At 33.9% G+C, this 21,090-nt stretch overlaps 1 protein-coding gene across 2 annotated transcripts; it reads left to right on the top strand.

Moving 5' to 3' along the window:
* The first annotated feature begins 402 nt into the window (after positions 1 to 402).
* Positions 403 to 17,837, top strand: LOC139893444 (uncharacterized protein At3g06530). Of its 2 annotated transcripts, none has more exons than XM_071876608.1 (38): positions 403 to 628; positions 973 to 1,186; positions 1,268 to 1,363; positions 1,524 to 1,641; positions 1,727 to 1,900; positions 2,033 to 2,203; positions 2,315 to 2,370; positions 2,466 to 2,701; positions 3,115 to 3,197; positions 3,280 to 3,399; positions 4,001 to 4,075; positions 4,189 to 4,357; positions 5,860 to 5,999; positions 6,090 to 6,182; positions 6,290 to 6,470; positions 6,737 to 6,837; positions 6,968 to 7,120; positions 7,491 to 7,635; positions 7,840 to 8,003; positions 8,946 to 9,027; positions 9,102 to 9,264; positions 9,888 to 9,963; positions 10,074 to 10,214; positions 10,302 to 10,370; positions 10,795 to 10,899; positions 11,079 to 11,168; positions 11,349 to 11,548; positions 11,885 to 12,098; positions 12,219 to 12,401; positions 12,986 to 13,081; positions 13,175 to 13,242; positions 13,886 to 14,213; positions 14,591 to 14,806; positions 14,893 to 15,564; positions 15,655 to 16,058; positions 16,191 to 16,425; positions 17,070 to 17,240; positions 17,422 to 17,837. In XM_071876608.1, the coding sequence occupies exons 1-38, from the start codon at positions 469 to 471 to the stop codon at positions 17,650 to 17,652; spliced, it is 6,393 nt and encodes a 2,130-aa protein (XP_071732709.1). In that variant the 5' UTR covers positions 403 to 468; the 3' UTR covers positions 17,653 to 17,837. The 2 variants fall into 2 exon arrangements, with proteins under 2 accessions (XP_071732709.1, XP_071732707.1); XM_071876606.1 differs by having other exon boundaries at positions 3,112 to 3,197.
* The last annotated feature ends 3,253 nt before the right edge of the window (positions 17,838 to 21,090 follow it).

Raw genomic sequence — 21,090 nt, 5'->3', positions numbered from 1 at the left:
ATCCACCATTCGGGCAGCAGAATACCCCGAGAGACAACCCCAGATACATTAATTTGCCAAAGCCGAATAAATCGGCAACGCTGACAACGACGCCGACCCCACCCGAACAAGGACAACACCGGGCTAAAAGGAACGAGCGACATCTAAACTCGGCTTAAATTGTATTTTTAACTTAGGTTAAGAATTTACGGTTTAATTTTTTAAGGAAATGCAAACCTCTTACGTAAGCGACGGTCCAAATACGAATGAGGGACAAATAATAAACATAAGGCCTACTAAAGGGAGTAATTCTGTTAATGTAAAATGAATCAGGGTACTAAGTGAATATATATAGTTGATGGTCATAGTCGTCAAGGTCAAAACATAAACCCTAAAACGCTTAAACCACCCGCGCCTGAAGTCTGTATCCCTCTCATCACACTCACAATCTACCGCCAATAATTAGGGTTTATCAATCAAGTAATTACAATGGCGACTTCAATCGCTTCACAGTTACAAGCAATTAGGTCAATTGTTAAACCGGATACAGACCCTCTCAAAAGACCTTTTACTCGTCCTTCAATTTTATTTGATGCTAAAGAAGCTGCGGATATTGATATTGATACTTTATTTAACCTAGCTCTATCAGGTACTTTAATTCTTTTCCGTATTTATACCCGTATATACGATTTTCTTGCTGTATTTCAATTTGTAATATTTGATTTTATGTCATTTCGTTGAGTTTATTACTAACTGATTGAATTTTCTAATGGATAAAGTATAAAGTATTGTTTCAATTTTTTTACTTACATTAATTTTAACTGAATGAAAAATGATTTATTGAAATCTAATGTGTTTTAAGTATAAATAGATGGTTTAATGATAACGTTTCAGTTGAATAAATGATCTAATTAGTGATAATTGTTAGTTGGTTCAGTGATAATGTATAAATTGATGGATGACGTGGTTAATAAAAATTGTTTTATACTGTAGGATTGGAGGTTCTTGTGAGCCAAGATGAAAGATTTGGGAACTACAAGAATGATTTGTTCACACATAAGAGTAGAGAATTGGACAGAGACTTGATGGGCATTCAAGAAAATAACCAAATTAATGTTTCCATTAGTTCGTATTTACGGTTGCTGTCAGGGTATTTTCAGTTACCATCAGCCCTGAGGACACTCGAATATCTAATACGTAGATACAAGTATGTTTCTTTTTCTTGTTATTAACAGTAATATGTATTTACATTATAAAAATATGTGTATAATATTTTTATTGTCTTTAGGATCCACGTCTACAACACCGAAGAATTGATCTTATGTGCATTACCTTACCATGATACCCATGTTTTTGTACGGATTGTGCAACTTATCGACACAGGGTAAGATTATGCCACTCATTTACTCATTAATAAGCACATGTATTGACTAGTTATCCAACTTATCCTACCTACCCTTATTCTGTACTTCTTTTTTCATATATGTACCCTTTGTATGGTATTTGAGTGTTTATATCATGTTTACCTTCTGGTTACATTATAGAAATGGTAAATGGAAGTTTCTTGAGGGTGTAAAAACATCTGGTGCTCCACCACCTCGGAAGGTTATCGTGCAACAATGTCTGCGTGATATGGGGGTTTTAGAAGCTTTATGCAACTACGTAAGTTTCTCTAATGTGTTTGTTATGGAGGATAATATGTTTGCGTGTCACGTTTTCTATATGTAACTATTATATATTTATGTAGGCCTCACCTTCCAAAAAGCTTCAACCGTCAAGACCTGTGATAAGTTTCTGTACTGCTGTCGTTATCGAGGTCTTTGGCTCCCTTGCTGTTATTGACACCGATACTGTGAAGAGAATTCTTCCATATGTGGTTTCTGGTCTTGATGCTCATTCAAAGGGAAGCATAGATCACAAGGTGAGATTGTTTTGAATGTTGAATCCGATTGTCGTTTTCAGTATGTAGTGTAAGCATTTTTTTCTTAATGATATCGAATAGTTGTATAAAAAAAGTTCATTTTAATAGTATTGATGATTGTTTTTCTTCCAGGCTGGGGCTTTGATGATCGTTAGCTTACTAGCAAATAGATCAGTATTGTCTCCTAATCTAGTTAAAAGCTTGATTCGATCCATTGCTGACGTAGCACGTGCGGATGCTGAACATTCTATTGATTTGCAGTTGTTTCGAGTGTCATTTATGGCATTGGTCAATATTGTCCAGGTATGATTGGATGTAATTGAACTACCTTTGATATTATATCATTTTCTTAGCACATCACATCTTATTAAATCTCGTTTTTAGGAATAATGTTTTTTTTTGTTCATATCTCAGTCGCAATCGATGGAGGTTCTCCCTAAAAAAGTTGTGGATATCTTGAAGGAAATTAGGTAGGCTACAGGGGACTTTTTATTTACTTACTTAAATTTGAATTGTTCTTTCTGTGTATATTGTATGAACAGTGTTTTGAATTTTTTTGATGAAGGGATCTTTCGGGGATTCTTTCTGGGTTGACTAAGGAGTTCAATATTGACAAGTTTTTGGCGGTTTTTTTGGAATCCTTATTGGAATATAGTCTTGATGATGATATTTGTCATCAAGTGCTTCTTTCTATGATCGAAACTGTTCCTATCAGTTCTCTAATTGGACGTCTAGTCTCAAAACTTCTTTCTACCTCTACGAAGTTATATAAAAAAGGGAATGAAGCATCACCTGTTCCAGGTTAAATTACTAGTACCAATTGCTATCTGCTGTAAACTAGATATCGATAGATATACGTAACAAGTTTAATATCTGCGTATGGAGGTGAAAAAATGGTTGGATAACATGTCTAAATGGGTGATAAATGTTTACATTTGTCTACTGTTCTTTGTTTGTCAAGGAATGTTCAAATATCAATAGTACACTTTGGGCAACTTGTAACTAGATTGAACTGTGTCCTTTTGTAAAGGTTATCACTTTTCTATTTTATCATGGAATATAAGTATTTTAGATTCATTCTATTAGATGTAGATGGTAACTGATCCAGTTATATGAAAATAACTTGAAAATGTCACCTTCAGTTAAGTTATATTATCAGAAAACTGGCGTATGTGTCTTTGCTCATTCATGTTGTTTGGAATGATAAATAGCAGGAAGCAAAGTGAAGCAAATTTTGGTCTCCTTCAATAATCATTATTCACTGGAATTACGTGAAGCTGTTCAAAGTTCGCTAGAGGTTTGTTTTGTTGTAGTTGTTGTTGAATTTAATAATGTATTTTGATTTTGTATCCAATGTTTCTACTACTTATTTTTTGTAGAAGACTGAAGTAAAATCCAAGAAAGATAGATCAGCATATGACATCATTTTTAAGACATTAGATGGAGGCTTGGACTCGTCATCTGATTCAAAGATTTGGTTTGGACTCGAAAGTTTGAAGGTATGTTTAGTAGGACTACTAATGCACACTAAACTGTTCCCATACATAGTGGAAGTAGTATTTTTGAGCCATTTGCTTATGAATGGGTTAGTTTAGATTATGCTTGTTCAAGCGGGTCACTAAAAAAATCATTATAAGAGTAAACCAGGTTACAAAAATCGCTGCAAGAGTGTAGGAAGTTAAATGGGCCGAATTATCATGATATCATTACCTTCATTAAGTGTATTAATGCGTACAACCTTTTTACTTGCTTTGTCTGAAAAGTCATCAGTTTATTAACTCAATCATGTAGTTTTTCATATCAATGTTGACAACTTGACACTATACGAAGTTATGAAAGTAAAGTTGGACAAATCGTATTTGCTGGCCAAGTCTACCCGGATAGGCTCTTACTGAAGAAACTACTAGTTTTGATTTACTAACCAACTAGACCCTCTTGCTATCTCTAATTCTCTATTGCAAATTATTGCACATGCCGAGCTTTTGACAACTTGTATTACTTATATATGTATATATTGTGTCCCACTTAACAGAATAATATTCTCATTACATTTATGTTTTTTTTTCTTCTGAAAAATGGTTTGTTTCAATGATGTCATAGGCTTCGGTTCGACGGGCTACTGTGTTGAGTTTGGATGCTGATCTGAGTCACGGAGTCAAGTCTGTCGATTCACAGGTGATAGACACAATACACAAGCAATATATGCAAAACAAGTTTTATATAAAAAGTTCAATATGTTCTAATATTTTCAGCCTTTATTCAAATTTTTTTCTTGATTTTTTTCTCAGAAGCAGCAAACGATGAATGATGCACTGTTAAGACGGCTTTATGATGATGATCTAAGTGTGGTCCAGGCGGTGTTAAGGATGGGCAGATTGTCTGAATTCTTAAAACATTCAGATCTCCTTGATGGCCTCCAAAAGGTGCTTAAAAGATGCATCAGTATATTAAGTTCAAGTGAGTTTTTTCAAACTTATTTTTATCTTTACCGTTGATCTATACTTCTATTGGGTTGTTGACATAGATTAGGGACTAAACTTAAACTTATGGGTAATGATATTTCCAACACCCAAAACTATAAATCCAACATAATTTAAGTGTACTTCCACAAATACCCTTGTAAGATTCCTTTTAATATTTTAATACATATTAGCCTTACATTATTTATAATTCATTTACTGTTAAAACTCTTTTTTGTTCACAGTTCAATTAATCCTTGGTGTTTTCCAAGATTTCAAACCCACTCTCTTTTCCTAGTTCTCCCATTCACATGTTTTGTTCTCCGACCCATCTTTATGTTTCCATGTTTGCTCCCCTTCTGTTTGGCTCTTCTGGTACGTTGTACCCGTTGTTGACAGTCGCCACCATCGGCCACCGGCATCTCGTCGGTGGTCCGCACCTCCTCTCCGGATCTGACTTTCTTCCATTACTTAGGTTACTTTCGCTCCATTGTTTCTCCGTTTTTCGTTTTTTCCTTGACGTCCAGCCTTGTTTGTCTCCCTTTACGGTGGTTTGAGATGGATTCCAGCAGGTGTTGGTGGACAACATATGTGTAAATCACATTATCATGTACTTAAATATAATAAGTAGATCACTCCTAATTATTTGTGCAATATTAAATAAATCATATTAACAGCATCAATGTAAATCAAGAATCTTGATGTAATTGTGTGATGTGGAAAAGTAGTCTTCAAAATTTTGTAAGAAGATAAATGAGCTGGAGAGATGTTATAGAGAGTGCTCCAGTTTTTTGTAAAAAGGTGGAAATAAAAGATATGAAAGAGAAAGAGATGAGAAGTGGAATAGACAGTTAAGTCAAAAGATTAAGCTGCTTATACGGTTGTATTTAGTATGTATATTAATATTAATAATATAATATTAATAATTAAAATATTAAAAAGAATATCACAAGGGTATTTTTGGAAGTACAATTAAATTATGGTGGATTTATAGTTTTGGGTGTTGGAAATATCAGCACCCTAAACTTATTATAAGACATTAGTTTAATTACAATCCTTCATTCATGAATTACTACTGCAAGGTTGCTGTTACTTATGTTGTTCCATTCTCATTTGGGTTCTTTTTTAAAGACATTAGGGACTAAACATATTATAAGGCTTATGTTGTTTCATTCTCATTAGGGACTAAACATATTATAAGACATTAGTTTATTTCACAGTTGTTGAAACGTACAAGAAGGTATTATTTTAGTTAAGTAACCAGCGCGTTGGGGCGCTATCCTTAAGTTAACATTTTTACGTAAGTAATAATTGATTAATCGAGTTCTTTTCTAACCTCAAACATATAGATGTTTCACTCTGAATGGTGGATACACTTTTTTACGTGCAAAAGTTCTTGAAGTTCGGTTCCAGTTATATATTTACTTTGGTCATACATTTTATATGTTTGACGCTGTTATGATAATTTAACTTGCATATTAACATCATCCTTCTCTACAGAGGCATCAGATAATACAACTTTAGCTGCTGATGTCGCCATGTCATGTCTTGAACATGTAATTTCAAGCTTTTCGGGCCATGAAGGATATTCAAAAGACCTTGCCGCAATGATATTTCCTTTAATTTTAGTCATGCCCAAGGTCTATAATATTTGCTTTACAAATGATGTATTTCTGCCATTGTGTTTACTCATTCCTAATCGGATCTTGGTTCCTTCTTAATAATACCAGACTCAGAACATAAATTTGAAGGCTTTAAATGCAGCCAAAGAGTTACAATGGCCTCTCTACCAGAAACTTACTACCATCTCTATCTCTGGGCAGGTAAGTATTGTTTTCACTGATACCTATCTTTGGTTTTAAATGATTGGTTTTACTCACAGTATTGAGATTGTCATTATCTTCACTTTGTTAATTCATATTTGTTACAGAAGTTGGCACTTAAAAGTGCATCTGCTGTTAATATGGATAATATCAATGTCATGGCTGAAAGCTTTTTGGCCAACTCAGATGAATACATGCAATGGTTTGTTGGATACTGTCATGAGTTGGAACTGTCTAAGACATTATTTTACTTGATTTTGTTGCAATCAGTAACGATGCCATTGAAAGGTACATATATCTATCATGGTTTTTCATATATCCACCTTTAGAATAACTATTAGTGGTTTTTTGACCTTTCTTTTATGAATGGGTCAGTTCAGTCAAGTTCTATAATGTTTTAAATGGGTTTAAACACTATGAATAGCTAGCAAAAAATGCGTTAAAAGTGCACATTGAATTTTTTGGACACAAAATCTTATAGTTTTTTATTCAAATCATCAGATATATTTGAAAATAGTATAAATTTCATCATCTTTTCTGTATTTTTGCTGTAGATTTTCATCAATTTTCTGCATTGTACGGATCCTGTATTTCCTTTCTTATAAAAGAGTGGCAAAAGTTAGAGACATCTGGATTTGGAGTTTTCACAGAAGAGGTATATCTGTCTACAATTAAGTAATAGGATTTTATGATGAACTAGCCTTTGAAAAAACTCGGGCAATATTATGAAAACGTTATCATCTTCACGTTTATACTTTATACTAACTAGTTTATACTGTATATAGTCAACTAGAAGAATACTGGATAGAGATTGCTCAGCTTCCCTTGATCAATTGTACGATGTAAAGTTTGAAGAATTCAATTCTGAGATATTAATATGCATATTCTGGCGGTTACTGAATGCTTTCACTGCAACAGCTAATGAGGATGTCCCCAAGGTTAGACAAGGCACTTCATACTTTTTTAGCTGTCCAAGGTGGTCCTTTTGACCCAAAAGTATGTTTGATTTGGATTTCATTATATCGGGTTACATGGGTAAAAATGAAAAAAAAACAACCAAGGAAGATGGTCAAATGTACCAAACTTGTCATTTTGGTTGGAACTCTTGAAGTGTATTTTGAGTGGTCTTTTAGATGGCGTTTTGTTCGATTATGTTTATTGCTTATAACATCTTGAAACATGCCTGTACCAACATATTTTGGGTTCTATTATGCTTTTTTCCGGTAAAGGGTTCTATTATGCTTATAACATCGTGAAGTGTATTTTAGGTTCAGTTATGCTTATTGCTTATGACATTGACACTTGCAGGATGAGTGGGAAGCTATTCTTCAGAATCTTTTTTCTTTCTTTGCATCTCATTCAAAGGTTGTTTTCAAGAAGCATACGAATCATCTTGTTTCAAAACATAAGGATTCACCAGCTCGGTTTTTGTCCAAACTTTTTACAGACGGAGGTGGGCCAATGCTTTAACTTTTCCATGTTATTTTTTGTACCATTTTACACTTGGTAACACAGTTTCATCTCCTTACAAATCCTCAAAGTTACCCTTAATTTGTATTATTTTTGTTACCTGATCGACTAGGATAAAAAGGGATATCTTCTTGATCATTAACCTGACTTCATAAAGTGGTTATTGACATGACCTATATTGTTGCAGGTGTTGCTCTTTCTGTGCAAAAAGAGAGTCTACACTCATTTGCATATCTTTGTTCCCAGTTAGAGGAGGGGATTCGTTTAAAAAGTGAAATAGATGAGGGGTTACTTCTTCAGCTACCTGCCGAGTTTCCTTCGATTCTTGTTCCATTGTCTAGTAATGAAAAGGTACAATTGTGTATGGTGCTAGTTCAGTAAATATATATATATATATATATATATATATATATATATATATATATATATATATATATATATATATATATATATATATATATATAAATATCTTCATTATATAGAACGAGCCTGTTTCGTGATAACTTTAGCCTGCCACAGAAAAGCTGTGCTAGATATTCTTTGTAGAGATGGAAAACTTGGCAGTGGGTTGGTTTGGTTGAAATGGGCAATATTTGATATGAGTCAAAACAGGTTGAATCATTTTTTCTCAAAATATTTGTTATAAATGAGTATAGTGTGTTAAATACAAATAGAAGCTGTGTATTATCATGATATGTTTGCTTTAAGTAAAATGATTATGATGTTATATGCGTCAAAAATACTTTTATGGGCCTAACATCCATGCATCTAACATACTTCTTTTCGATCGACTTTTTAATTTTATTTTTACTTGTTTGACGCATTACAGATAAAACATGACCGAACTGACCCTATCATAAATAAATTGGGTCAAAATGGTCATCTTTACTTTTGTTATCTGTGATATGTGTAAGTATATTTTGTATTCTTGCAATGTCATCCCAAGCTCCAAAAGAAGTACCTGAGATTCTGTTTAATGGTATTATTCGATTATTCAATGCGTATGTGGTATTTTAGTTAGTAGATTGCTGTATGGATAGCGTTATGTATTAGTATTTTATACTACTATACTAGGGCTCTTACTTTAGTAGAATTGTTCTATCACGTTTGAATTATTAATCATTAAGAGTCGAGAATAATATTGGAGAGTGGATAAACCTCTGCGAAGTGTATATAACCCTTTTTTGTTCGTTTTTCATTGTTCTCTATGTATAAACCTAGCCGGGTTATAACCCAATATATTGTGTACATCCTATCCTCTTTTCTTTATGGTTGGGATTCTTACCTTTTCAGGATATAGGATCAGCTGCAATGGGCTGCATTGAAGAATTATTTACTTTATGGCCACATGTTAGTGTAGCTGGGGGCAAAAATGGTAATTCAGCTGGCTTAAATCTAATTAAAAAACTCCCTTTTTGGCTTTTGACATTTTTGTTATTTCTGTGTTAGGGAGAAGTGCAGTATGGAGTCATTTTCTCGGAGAACTTTTAGCGATGATGTCTCAGCAAAAGAAGCTTATTATATCAGACAAAGATTTTCTCCTTGAGTTTTTCACAACATTGCTAAGCCCTACGCATCGTAGCCTGTTGGTGCCACAGAATGTTGGAGATAGGTATTTTATCTGATAGTACCTTGTTGCATTCTAGAGGGAGCAATCTTGATCCATTTGTTTATATCTCAAACGGGTCAAATAGGCCAAGCTAACAAATATGGCTTAGAACTGCACTGGTCAAATGATAGAATTCATATACAACATTCTAAAACTTTTTATTCACAGATATCCAGTTTTAGTATACTAATTACTTCTTTTAACAACACATTAGTTATATAATAAAAAATTTAGACATTTTTTAAAACTGGAGGTCAACCTAAATATGAACAGTTCCATTTTGACTTATCCCTACTAATAGCCTATATCTGCCCGTTAGTCATGTTGACTCATTAGCCAACTGTAACCCACCCCATTTGCAACCTCTACTCATTAGTTTTGTTGCAGCACACCTGTTTATAGTATTTGTTACGAATTAGTATGCTCTTTATAGGTGCACATATAAAATCAAATATGCCAACTCAAGCCCGTTGCCCAACTTATAATTTGTTATATTGCATTTAGGAAGACATGTTCTTTTATGAGGTCTTAGTTTGAGAGTTCTTTTGCTTTATTATACTATTCAATCAATACGTTGTAAAAAAGTCACCTTGCATGCTAATCTGTATCATTTTAACCTCGTCCAGATTTGATCGACCCACAAAGGACAGCATACTCAAATTTATCTTGGGCTCTGCTCTATCACTTTGTCCATACGGAATGGTAAGTTCACTCTAAATGCCAACTATGTTTCCTCACTCATTCACTTAGTTGGATTAAGTTTTATCTGATCATTATTCATTTATAACCGATCTGTATATATGATTTGGCAGTTGAAAGTACTGTATTTGCTCAAAGGTTTGGGAAGCCAAGTTTTTCTGGTTAAAGAAGTCAGTTCTTTGCTTAGTGATCTGTTAGAAAGACGCAATAAGTTGTCGAAGATAGAAGTTGATATACTATGTCTTCTACTGGAGGTAATATACTCTAACAGGTTACGTGATTATGCATTTCAACATTCATGCTTTTGTTGAACTAACTATTTTACACTTGTATCTTATTAGTGCTGTACGAAGCTTACCTCTGCAGCAGGTGTGCATGCTGTTGAATCATACATTTTGAAAGCACTTCAGGTGAGTAGCTTATGATAGCTTTCCGATTTCGGTGGCAATTTCAACCTATTTACTTTGTAATGGGTCGATTGTGGCTTTTTTTTTTTGTTTTGTCTTCAACGGTTCAGACTGGTTCAGTATATTTAGGTTAATAGGAAATGGGTTGAATGGATCGAAAGTCACAGTAAGTGTATATTAATCATCAAAGGTCTTATGAGTTATCATTCGATTTAAAAATGATATACATCAAGTACTGTAAATCTGCTAATCATATACGGCACTTGCTAAAATCCAAATTCGTACTTTGATGATAAGTTTTCCTGGTCAATCTACCTGTTTGACCCCTTACCCTACCGGCATTATTACCAATGTTTTCAAACCTAATTTTAGTGTTTCAGCTGAATTTTAATTTTACGTATGTTTTTTTTTTGTGTCACCTTGTCAGGTCGACCGTTCATATTCTGAAGATAGTTCCGTTATACAGCCATGTGTAACTGTATTAAAATCTCTTAGTAGCTCCTTGTACGAATCTTTCAAGCCTGAGATACAGGTAATTGTATTGGATGTTTTCAAGTTCTTTTAACATTTTTTTGTGTTTGTTGGTCTAAAACTCAATGTGTACTTGTACTAGGCAATCGCTTCTTGCTACTTATAATCAAAAATTGGAAATTGTGGAGTACCTATTGCTTTCTCTAACCAAATTGGCATGTCTTTTTATTTTTTTTACAGGAACTTCTCTTCCAAGAGCTTACATGTCTTTTTAGAAGTTACAATGGTGACATTCAGAATGCTTCTAGAGTGGCTTTGATGCAGATTAAGGTGTGCCTCCTTTTACTCCTTATTTTTTGCTGTTAGACATTGCAAAAGTGCTTTAAAGCAGTCAAATTTGCTAACTTAATAGACTCAAGTTTTATATGCTATAGACAAGTTATGGACAATGAATATGATTTCTTTTTTTTCTTCTTCATGAAATGCAATGTTGTTTTTTTTCTATTGCAGGTTTCTAGCTTGACCATACAGAAGATGCTTGATTTTGTTACTCAGAAAGCACTTATTTTATCTGGTACACCACACGGGAAGAAGAAAAAGAAAGCAACAACTGAATTACATAATGATGCGGGATTTAGACGCTGCAGCAAGCTAACGTTTTTTAGCTCACTACTTGACATTTTGTTGCTAAAGAAAGACATAGAGAACAGGTTTGCTTCCAGTAGTGCACTGATTTTATAATTTCTAAGGCATACAATGCAAATAATTGCTCAGAAAATTTGATTAATATTGTAATAATATTGTTTGTAATTTGGCTTAACATATTATTCTTTTATGCACGATATTTAAAATGTGGGAAGAAGTGGTTGTTGAAACTCTTACAATTTCGCTAAAAGTACTTGTGTTGGATTGAAACGTTTTTGATCCGTACCATATTCTTCTGACCTGCCAAGTTTGCTACCTTAACTAATTTCTGTTGAAATGGTTTGGCATTATCATTTGCGTTTTTTATTGATTATAATGTGGTACTTGATCATTTGTTTCAGGGCTGTTCTTGTCGAGCCATTGTTTAAGCTTCTTGGCATAAGTTTTCTAGACAAAGAGTGGATTAGTGAAGCTGTTAAGCAGGATGAGGAACATGAAAAAGCTTTCACCGATATTATACTCGATACATCCAGTAAAATATGCTACATTCAACAGAACCTACTATCAGTTCTGGAGGATATCACAAATTCTCTTGTTGCCATTGATAAATCACAGGTACTATTTTAGTATTATTCATTAATTGTTATTATTCTGGGATAAAACTAAATGAAACCTATTGATATGTAGCTCCTTCTTATTAGTCAAGTAATGAATAATGTAATGCCTGTCTTGTAGGATGGAATTGTTGAGAGTATTGATGTAAAGCTGTTGGTCAGTTGTGCCCGGTCTACAGATGATGCAGCCGTACGTAATCATGTTTTCTCGTTGCTATCAGCAGTTACAAAGGCTGTACCAGATCGAATTTTGGATCACATAATTGATATACTTACCGTCATGGGTGAATCAGCTGTAACACAGGTATTTAAGCCTTTTGACACCCTGCATTTTTTATTGTTTATTTACTTCAAAATTTGTAGGTTTTCACCACTTATTCTATAATACGTGGATGCTAATTGGCTTTCACTTATTTTAAGTATCAACAATGTTTATCTATAAGTACAGTGGTATCCAGGGTATAATTTAGTTGGTCAAAGCTAGATGTAGCCGTTCTAACCCGTGTTCCTGTTAATTGGCCAATTGTCTGGTTATTGTTGATCTTTAGCAGGTCAAATGGGTTTAGTTGAAGGGTTTAACTGAAAATGAAATGGGTCAGAACAGGTTAAAAAGTCATCTGATAGTATTCATATTTCAATGTTGTAGGAACCTCCTAAGTTGTTTTATCAAAGTAGTTGGTGTGTTTTTGTAATAACATCTGAACTGATATATAGCACATTGCATATACGAAGTTGCTGATAATAGATATTCTAGTCTGACCCAACCTGCCCGTTTTGCTATCCACGCTTTAACCTATTACCCAACAATCATGATTTTTAGATCTCAGTTACGTTTGAAATTTAGCTTGGAAATGTAGTTTATTTTCTCACATGATTTATCTTCTATAGTTGGACAGCCACTCACAGAGAGTATTTGATGATGTCATATCTACTATTGTGCCTTGTTGGCTTACAAAGTTTGAAAACCAGGAAGAACTATTGCAGGTAAGGGATTCAACTTATAATACTCCTTTTTATCCTCCAACCACGAACATACTTTCTAACTTAGATTCACGTATGGATTCTTTTTTTTTATAGATTTTTTTGCACATATTGCCGGATGTTTCTCAAAATAGAAGGCTTTCAATCGTCATGCACCTTTTGAGGTACTTTCGATGAATTCAATTGTGCATTTTATGCCTACTTTCCGTCAGTGTTCAATCTTAGTTTGTATTCCAAACTCATAACCGAGTAGGTGGAGTATTTGAATTTGGGTTATGCTGGGTTTGGTTTACTGTTCAAACTTATTTATGAATTACTTTTTTTTTTTCAGTTATGAGCTGGCCAATCTTATGCCTGACCTATGGAAACAACAAAATAACAAATACCGTTTTGCGTGTACTAACCTTTTGGTCTTACTTCATTTGGGTTTCGTTTTGATATCAAGAACCTATAAATCAATCTGGATATGATTTTCCAAATGGGAATCTTGGTTCTAACTTTTATTTTGGTTTGCAATCTCTACCAATTTTTTGATTTCAGTTTTTCTTTTGAGTTGACAAATATTAATCCAAATCAATTTGAATAGAAGATAAACTCAGTATCTTTGGTTTACATTTTAAATCAAAGTTTGAATTCGATTATTGAATTTTTTTGCAACTTAGATTGATTTCCAACACAGTCCAAATTTCAAAATGAAGTTTAATATTTTCCCGGTTTGTTGAGTTGGTCACCCATTGAGGAAACAAAAGGTTGAACCAACGAACACTTTATACTTGATATCACTGACCTAACAAGTCTATCTTACAGGACTCTAGGAGAGAGCAGCAGCTTAGCTTCGTTACTTGTTCTCCTGTTCCGCTCATTGGCTTCAAAACAGAATTTCGATTTGGAGCTTACATCGTCAAGTTTACGAACAGATTGGGAGTACACTTTTGCCATACAAGTTTCTGAGCAGTATTCGTGCGTGGTGTGGCTTCCTTCGCTTGTTACAATGCTTCAAAAGATAGAAACGGGTACTCCAAACACGCAACTCGTCGTAGTACTTTCAGTTGCACTTCAGTTTGTTAGTGAAAAATTACAAGCTCCTGAATTAGCATTCAAGCTTAAATCTGGCGAAGATGTTAATAGCATTCAGGTTCGCATTTAAGCTCCTAAAGTTATAGTTTTTGGTAATAGGAATATTAGAAGTGGCAGCTCGTCCCATTTACTTGTGAATGTGTTAATTTTGATTGTCATTTATCTCTAACAGGACAAATGGGTGGAATAATTAAGTAGTTAAGTTAGTTAAAAAGAACCATGTTAAGTTGGTTGAGTGGTCCAAAATCTTTCAAGTGTTTACAAACTCTTAAGTTGCCTTTATAATCATACCTAATATCTATTTAATACCTTTTAAAATGGTAAAGGTGAACTAGATTGTTGTCAGTTCAGACTACTAAAACTTATCGGTTTTTATGTTGCTCAACCTTTCACATACAATTTTTTATATTATTTATCATATATGTGTATTTTTAGGCAACAACTGGGGCACTAATGGAGCATGTTGCCACATATTTACAACTGACTGGGTCAAAGAAAAAGGAGCATGGTGTTACAACTTCTGTGGAAAAAGATCTAAAAGAGCTTACGCATGCTGTTTTGACATCTATTAGGAAGGGTCTTTTGCCCTCGACTTTCTTTAAAGTCATTATTAAATTGCTCGGTCATGCAGATCCTAATCTGAGAAAGAAGGTAAGAATAATATGTGTGTGTGTATCTGTAGCCCATATGACTAGGTTTTAAGTATTATATTTACTTGTATATTTTGTATATAACAGGCTCTTGGGCTTCTATGTGATATGGCAAAAGAATGCAGCATGTTAACTCAAAAGCATAATAAAAAGGTATTAAATCCAAGCTTAAGAAGCTCCTGGCTTCGTTTTGACGAAGCTACGTTGCAACGCTTCGAAAACATGTGCCACGAGATCCTAAACATAGTTGACTCAACAAACGCTTCTTTAAGACTATCTGCAGTTTCCACCCTTGAAGTTTTAGTGACAGTTTTTCCTTCTTGTGACTCCATCTTCAACACTTGTCTAGCAACTCTCATTAAGCATATCCATTCAGACGATTTGGCTGTTTCTTCCGGATGTTTCCGGACCGTTGGTGCATTAGTTAAAGTGCTCGGGCCTCGGGCCCTACCTGAGCTTCCTAGTATAATGGATAACGTTTTTCAGAGGTGTCATGCTGTCTCTTCTAGCGTAATATCAGAGAATCAAGACACTGATGATGACAGTTTGACTCGGTCAACAAGTTCTAAAGAATCTCTTTTCATGTCCATCCTTGTTACTATAGAGGCGGTTATTGATCAGCTAGGTGGTTTCTTAAATCCGTATCTTGGTCGTATTTTGGAACTCGTAATTTTGAGTCCTCAATATGCAAACAAGCCTAGTTTGAAGCTGAATTTGAAAGCTGATGCTGTACGCAAGCTTATAACAGAAAAAGTTCCTGTAAGTGCAAGCTCTATTCATAATTTGACACCGATTTGTTTTTATTTATATAAAACATTGTATAATTTTTTTAATAATTTATTTAATCAGGTTCGATTGTCCCTACCACCTCTGTTAAAGATATACTCAGAAGCAATCAACTTTGGAGATTCGGGCATATCAATTACTTTTCAGATGATTGGGAACTTTATACGTACAATGGATAAATCACTATATGCCTATTATTTGAATATTTTTGACACGTGTTTGCTTGCTCTTGATCTTCGTCGCAAACGTCCTGCTTCAATCAAGAATATTACTGCTGTTGAGAAAGACGTTGTTAACACAATGGTGACTCTTGTGATGAAACTTACAGAGAACATGTTTAAGCCTCTTTTTATAAGGTGTGTTGAGTGGTCAGAGTATACGGAACTAAATGATGATTTGGGACATGCAAATATTGACAGGGCGTTATCTTTCTTCAGCTTATTAGACAAGCTTATCGATACTGGCAGGTAAGTTGACTCTTTTAGCATTATAAGTTTTTCTTAATTATTAATTATGTTTTGCACACTTTTTACCTAATTTTTTTTTATTTTAATTGTGTTTTGAATTTGTTATTTTCCTTATTTACTGTAATTTTGTAGGAACTTGTTCGTTCCATTTTTCAAATACGTTCTTAATGGGTTGGTACGTCATTTGAGTGACGAAGATACAAGAACTGGTCCAACTCGAAAGAAAAAGGCGAAACTTATGGACCCTGAAATGAATAGTTTATCGGTTAGAAAGTGGCATGTGAGAGCACTGGTTTTGTCGTCTCTACATAAATGCTTTCTTTATGATCACGGAAAACTCGAGTTTCTTGACTCCTCAAATTTCCAAGTAAGTGCGATAGCGTTCATTTTTGTTTTATTCTGTTTTTCCGTTCTCTCTTTCCCCTACTCTTATTTAGTAAAAGTACTTGGCTTTAATGCAACATGCATTAAACACTACCACATTTGAAGTTTTAGTTTTTTTTTTTTGTTGTTTCTGAAATGAAGTATGGAGGTTCTTTTGTTTTGGTATAGGTTTCAAGTATGTTCGTTATTAGTTTCCAATGTTTATCTAATCTAATAAGAATAAGAATCGTTATGTAGGTAATGGTATTAAGTTAAGATTACGCGTAATCCTTTTATCACCAACTAATTAACTGACAATAAGTGGATCAGAAGTCTAGTATAGTATAATGCATGTAAACTTCTAAATCACGTTACTTAATATATTTGTTCATATTTTCAAGTTTAAAGATTTTGCAAACATAGTTAAAGCCTTAAGTATATGTATTAGAAAATATGTATTGGAAGATCTTCAACCCAATGTCATTGTGGGTCACCCCAAAAAGTTCAATATTGATTTATTGATTAGTACTTTTTTAGACTGTTGGTTGCTACACATCCTGCCTAATTCACCAGCTACAAATCTATTTCATTTGATAGTCTTATATTTATTGATCTGGTATTAAAATTGTTCGAATATTTATTTTGTAGGTGTTGTTGAAACCCGTTATCTCACAGCTTTGTGTTGATCCACCAAACAACCTCGAACAACATCCAGACGTTCCTTCTCTAAACGAGGTTGATGACATTTTGGTTTCTTGTGTTGGACAAATGGCCGTTACTTCTGCTAGTGACGTTTTGTGGAAACCGCTTAATCATGAGGTTAGTCTTGACCCTTTTGCATTTAGTCTTGGCTCATAATGTAAAAATTTATTTACAGTAGTCTATTAGTCAACTTATATCCTTGACCCAAAAGTCAAATCACAAAAATGCTAAGTGTGCTATGGATCATAACATTATGATGCGGTTTTTGAAATTCTTGTCAATTTTGTTGTGGGTGCAGGTTCTGATGCAAACACGGAGTGAGAATGTACGGACCCGAATACTTGGGTTAAAAATAGTCAAGTACTTGGTAAAGAATTTGAGTGAGGAGTATGTTGTGTTGATACCTGAAACGATACCTTTCCTCGGAGAATTGTTGGAAGATGTGGAACCGAAAGTCAAATCACTTGCTCAAGAAATAATGAAGGACATGGAAGCTGCGACTGGCGAAAGCCTTCGAGAATATTTGTAATCTGAATTGTGTTAAGCATGGTATTATTATTATTAGCTAATATATAGCATATGTGAGATGGATTACCCATCGGTTTTGTAGGTATAATGTTTAGTGTTTTTATTCGTGTTGTAATTTGTCTCATGTTGTTGCAAATTACAGGCGTTGGTATGATATGTATCTTAGATTCTTAATTCTAAATTCTAACCTGTTTTGCAAAATGAGAAGTTATGTAACGGGGTCGGGGTATGGGTCAAGACAAATACTGTTTTTTTGATAGAAAAAGGACTGATGTTCGGTAGTTTTCAAGCTAGGAAATTTACCCTTAGGGCCTTAGGTACCATTATAGATGCACAAAAAACCGGATCCAGATCCGATCCGAAGACCCGATCCGGAACCGAACAAACCCAGAACCGATCCGACTCAAAACCGGATCCGGATCCGAGATCCGATCCGGTTCCAACCGGATCCAGATTCTCAGGAAAACCCGATTTTTTCCAGATAAATACCGGATCTAATCCGATCCGGTTTGGAATCCGATCCGGATCTGATCCGGTTTTTCAAAAAAATGACCGTTTTTTTTGTTGCTGCTTTTTCAGTTTTTTGAGTTTTTTTTTGACCATTTTAGCACCACAAAGTCCATTATAAATACATGGTAATGTTTTGGTTGAAAATGCACCAACAAACATTCTCATATTTCTTTCTAAATCGCTAAATATTCTCTAATCACACTATAATTACTCTTTAATCTCTACTTACTTATCCCATAATGAATAATTCACAAGCTTCCGCTTCCGGTTCCGCTTCCGTAGCAACATCTTCAAGAGAATACACTACGTCCGATATTGATTACAAAAAAGAAACAAAGTGTAAAGGTGACGTTTGGTCCAAATTCGAGTTGTGTGTAATGAATGATGGTGTAGAAAAAGCTCGTTGTACACAATGTATGAAGTTCATGGGTGTTTCGGGTAATACAACTTTAAGAAAACATCTTGACAAAAGTTGTAGTGCAAGGCAAGACCCGAGACAACAAACAGTTCGGGCCGATTGTTCGATTTTTGAATACGATGCCGAAGCTCTTCGGTAAGATTTGTCAAGGTTTGTCATTCAACAAGCGCTTCCTTTCAACCACTTCGACAATCCAAGGCTTACGGAGCTAATTCGGAATCCACTACAACCGCGATATAGCAATGTAAGTCGTTCTACCTTAAGACGTGACGCCTTTAAATTATGGAAAAAAGCTAAAACTGAAATAATTGAAGGTTTTCGAACATATAAACATAGGGTTTCTATAACTTGTGATGTTTGGAGCGCACCACATGGAACGGCAAATTCTTATTTAGCCGTTACCGCTCATTGGTTTCATCCCGATTCGTGGCTTTTAATGAAACATGTTATCGATTTTAAAATATTTGGTTATCCACATAACGGTAATAATATAAAAAAAACTTTACAAGACACATTAGAAGAATATAATTTAATCGATAAAGTTTTTACAATTTCGTTAGATAATGCGTCTAATAACGATGCGGCCATGAGTGAGTTAAAAATTGCACTTAAACCGATTTTAAATGGTGCATTTATTCATACACGTTGTGTTGCTCATATTATAAACTTGGGAGTTCAAGATTGTTTAGCTTTTTGTGCTACATTAAAAGATAAATTTAGAAGATTATTAGTAACGATTTATCGTACGAGCAACGCACGACATCATAACTATAAGGCTTTTGTTAAAGATTGTCATGACACTTGGTTAGGTCCTTATTTTGATAATGATACAAGATGGAATTCTACTTGTTTAATGTTCGAAAATATTTTACGTCAAAAAGAAACGTTAATCAGTTATAATAGAAGACTACTTAGAAAGGGATTTTCCGAACCAATTAATGACGACGAATGGGATGACTTGGAATCATTAACAAGTTTTTTACAAGTTTTTAAAGAGGCATCGACAATATATACCAACTTTGATTGTGTGCATGGTATTTTCGATGACGAACCCAGCTATCTTTTGAACCAAGTACACGAATTTAATGAAGTTTTTGAGAATATGTTTGGTATTTATGCAACAAAATATGGTCGACAATCAAACCCAATTGTTGACCAACCCGGATCATCTTCTCGAAGGGGCCAAGACCTCAAAATAAGTCTTTTTAACTTAGTACGTGAATATGCTTCCAAACGTGTACGAACATCGGCACCCACAAGCGAGTTGGGAAATTATAAGATGGGAAACTTTGCACTAAACATGAGTGAAGAACAATTTAACAACCTTGACATTTTAAAATGGTGGGAAACAAAACAAGACACATATCCAATATTAAGCATTATGACTCGTGACTTATTTACCATTCAAGCTTCAATCGTAGCTTCCGAATAGGGCTTTTCTTTGAGTGGTCGAATTATATCGGAAAGAAGGTCAAGACTTACCCCCCAAGCCGTGAAAGTATGTTTATGTTTGAAAGATTATTTGGATGCGGTAGATAGGATACAAGATCAAACGTCATTAGAAGGTCCGTTATATAATGACATTGAAGAATGTATAGAGTATGAAGAAAATGTAGCAGGATTATTACCTACATCAACCGAAGATAATTCCGACAATGAACTAAACGAAGTGGATGAAGGTGACTATGAACCGTTTGATATAGACCAAACCGAAATGAATGTATCACGTTACCAACAAGCTTACCTTTCTCTAGTTGATGACCCCGATTTTGAAGACTACGATCAAAGGTGCCTGTGACGACCCGGAAATTTCCGACCAAATTTAAACTTAACCTTTATATGTTTCCGACACGATAAGCAGAATTTGTAATGTTGAATCTTAAAAAGTTTGGAACTACATTCATGTAATCAATTACCCTTTGACCATGTTCGACGATTCACGAACAATTATGTGTATATAGATATGTATATATAATATATAATATTAACTAAAAACATTAACAAAGTATTAGATATATGATACTTTACATGAACATATTTGTTTCGATATATTTATCGACAGAATTAAGAGATAATATCAAATGATTGAATTATCAGATACATTATGATATGATTACGGGCCTATGTTATGAGGTCCACTGTGATTTAAGAAATCTATTCTTTTTGACAACTCATTACTTAACCAGTATGATAAAGATAACGATATTTATATTTTATTTTATTAAATATATATAACGATTTAAATTAATATTATATATTTTTATACGCGTATTATACGTACATAGTTTTATACTTTTACTATACTTTAACTTTACCTTTACTTTACTTTTACTTTACTTTAACTTTAATAATTCATACTTTAATAATTCACTTTAATAATTCATACTTTAATAATTCACTTTAATAATTCATACTTTAATAATTCGCTTTAATAATTCATACTTTAATAATTCACTTTAATAATTCATACTTTAATAATTCACTTTAATAATTCAAAAATCTATTATAAAT

Source organism: Rutidosis leptorrhynchoides, chromosome 2, assembly GCF_046630445.1.
Source record: "Rutidosis leptorrhynchoides isolate AG116_Rl617_1_P2 chromosome 2, CSIRO_AGI_Rlap_v1, whole genome shotgun sequence".
Classification (NCBI taxonomy): Eukaryota; Viridiplantae; Streptophyta; class Magnoliopsida; order Asterales; family Asteraceae; genus Rutidosis; species Rutidosis leptorrhynchoides.
The sequence above is the reverse complement of the archived record's forward strand: the minus strand, read 5'-3'. Positions and strand labels throughout refer to the sequence as shown.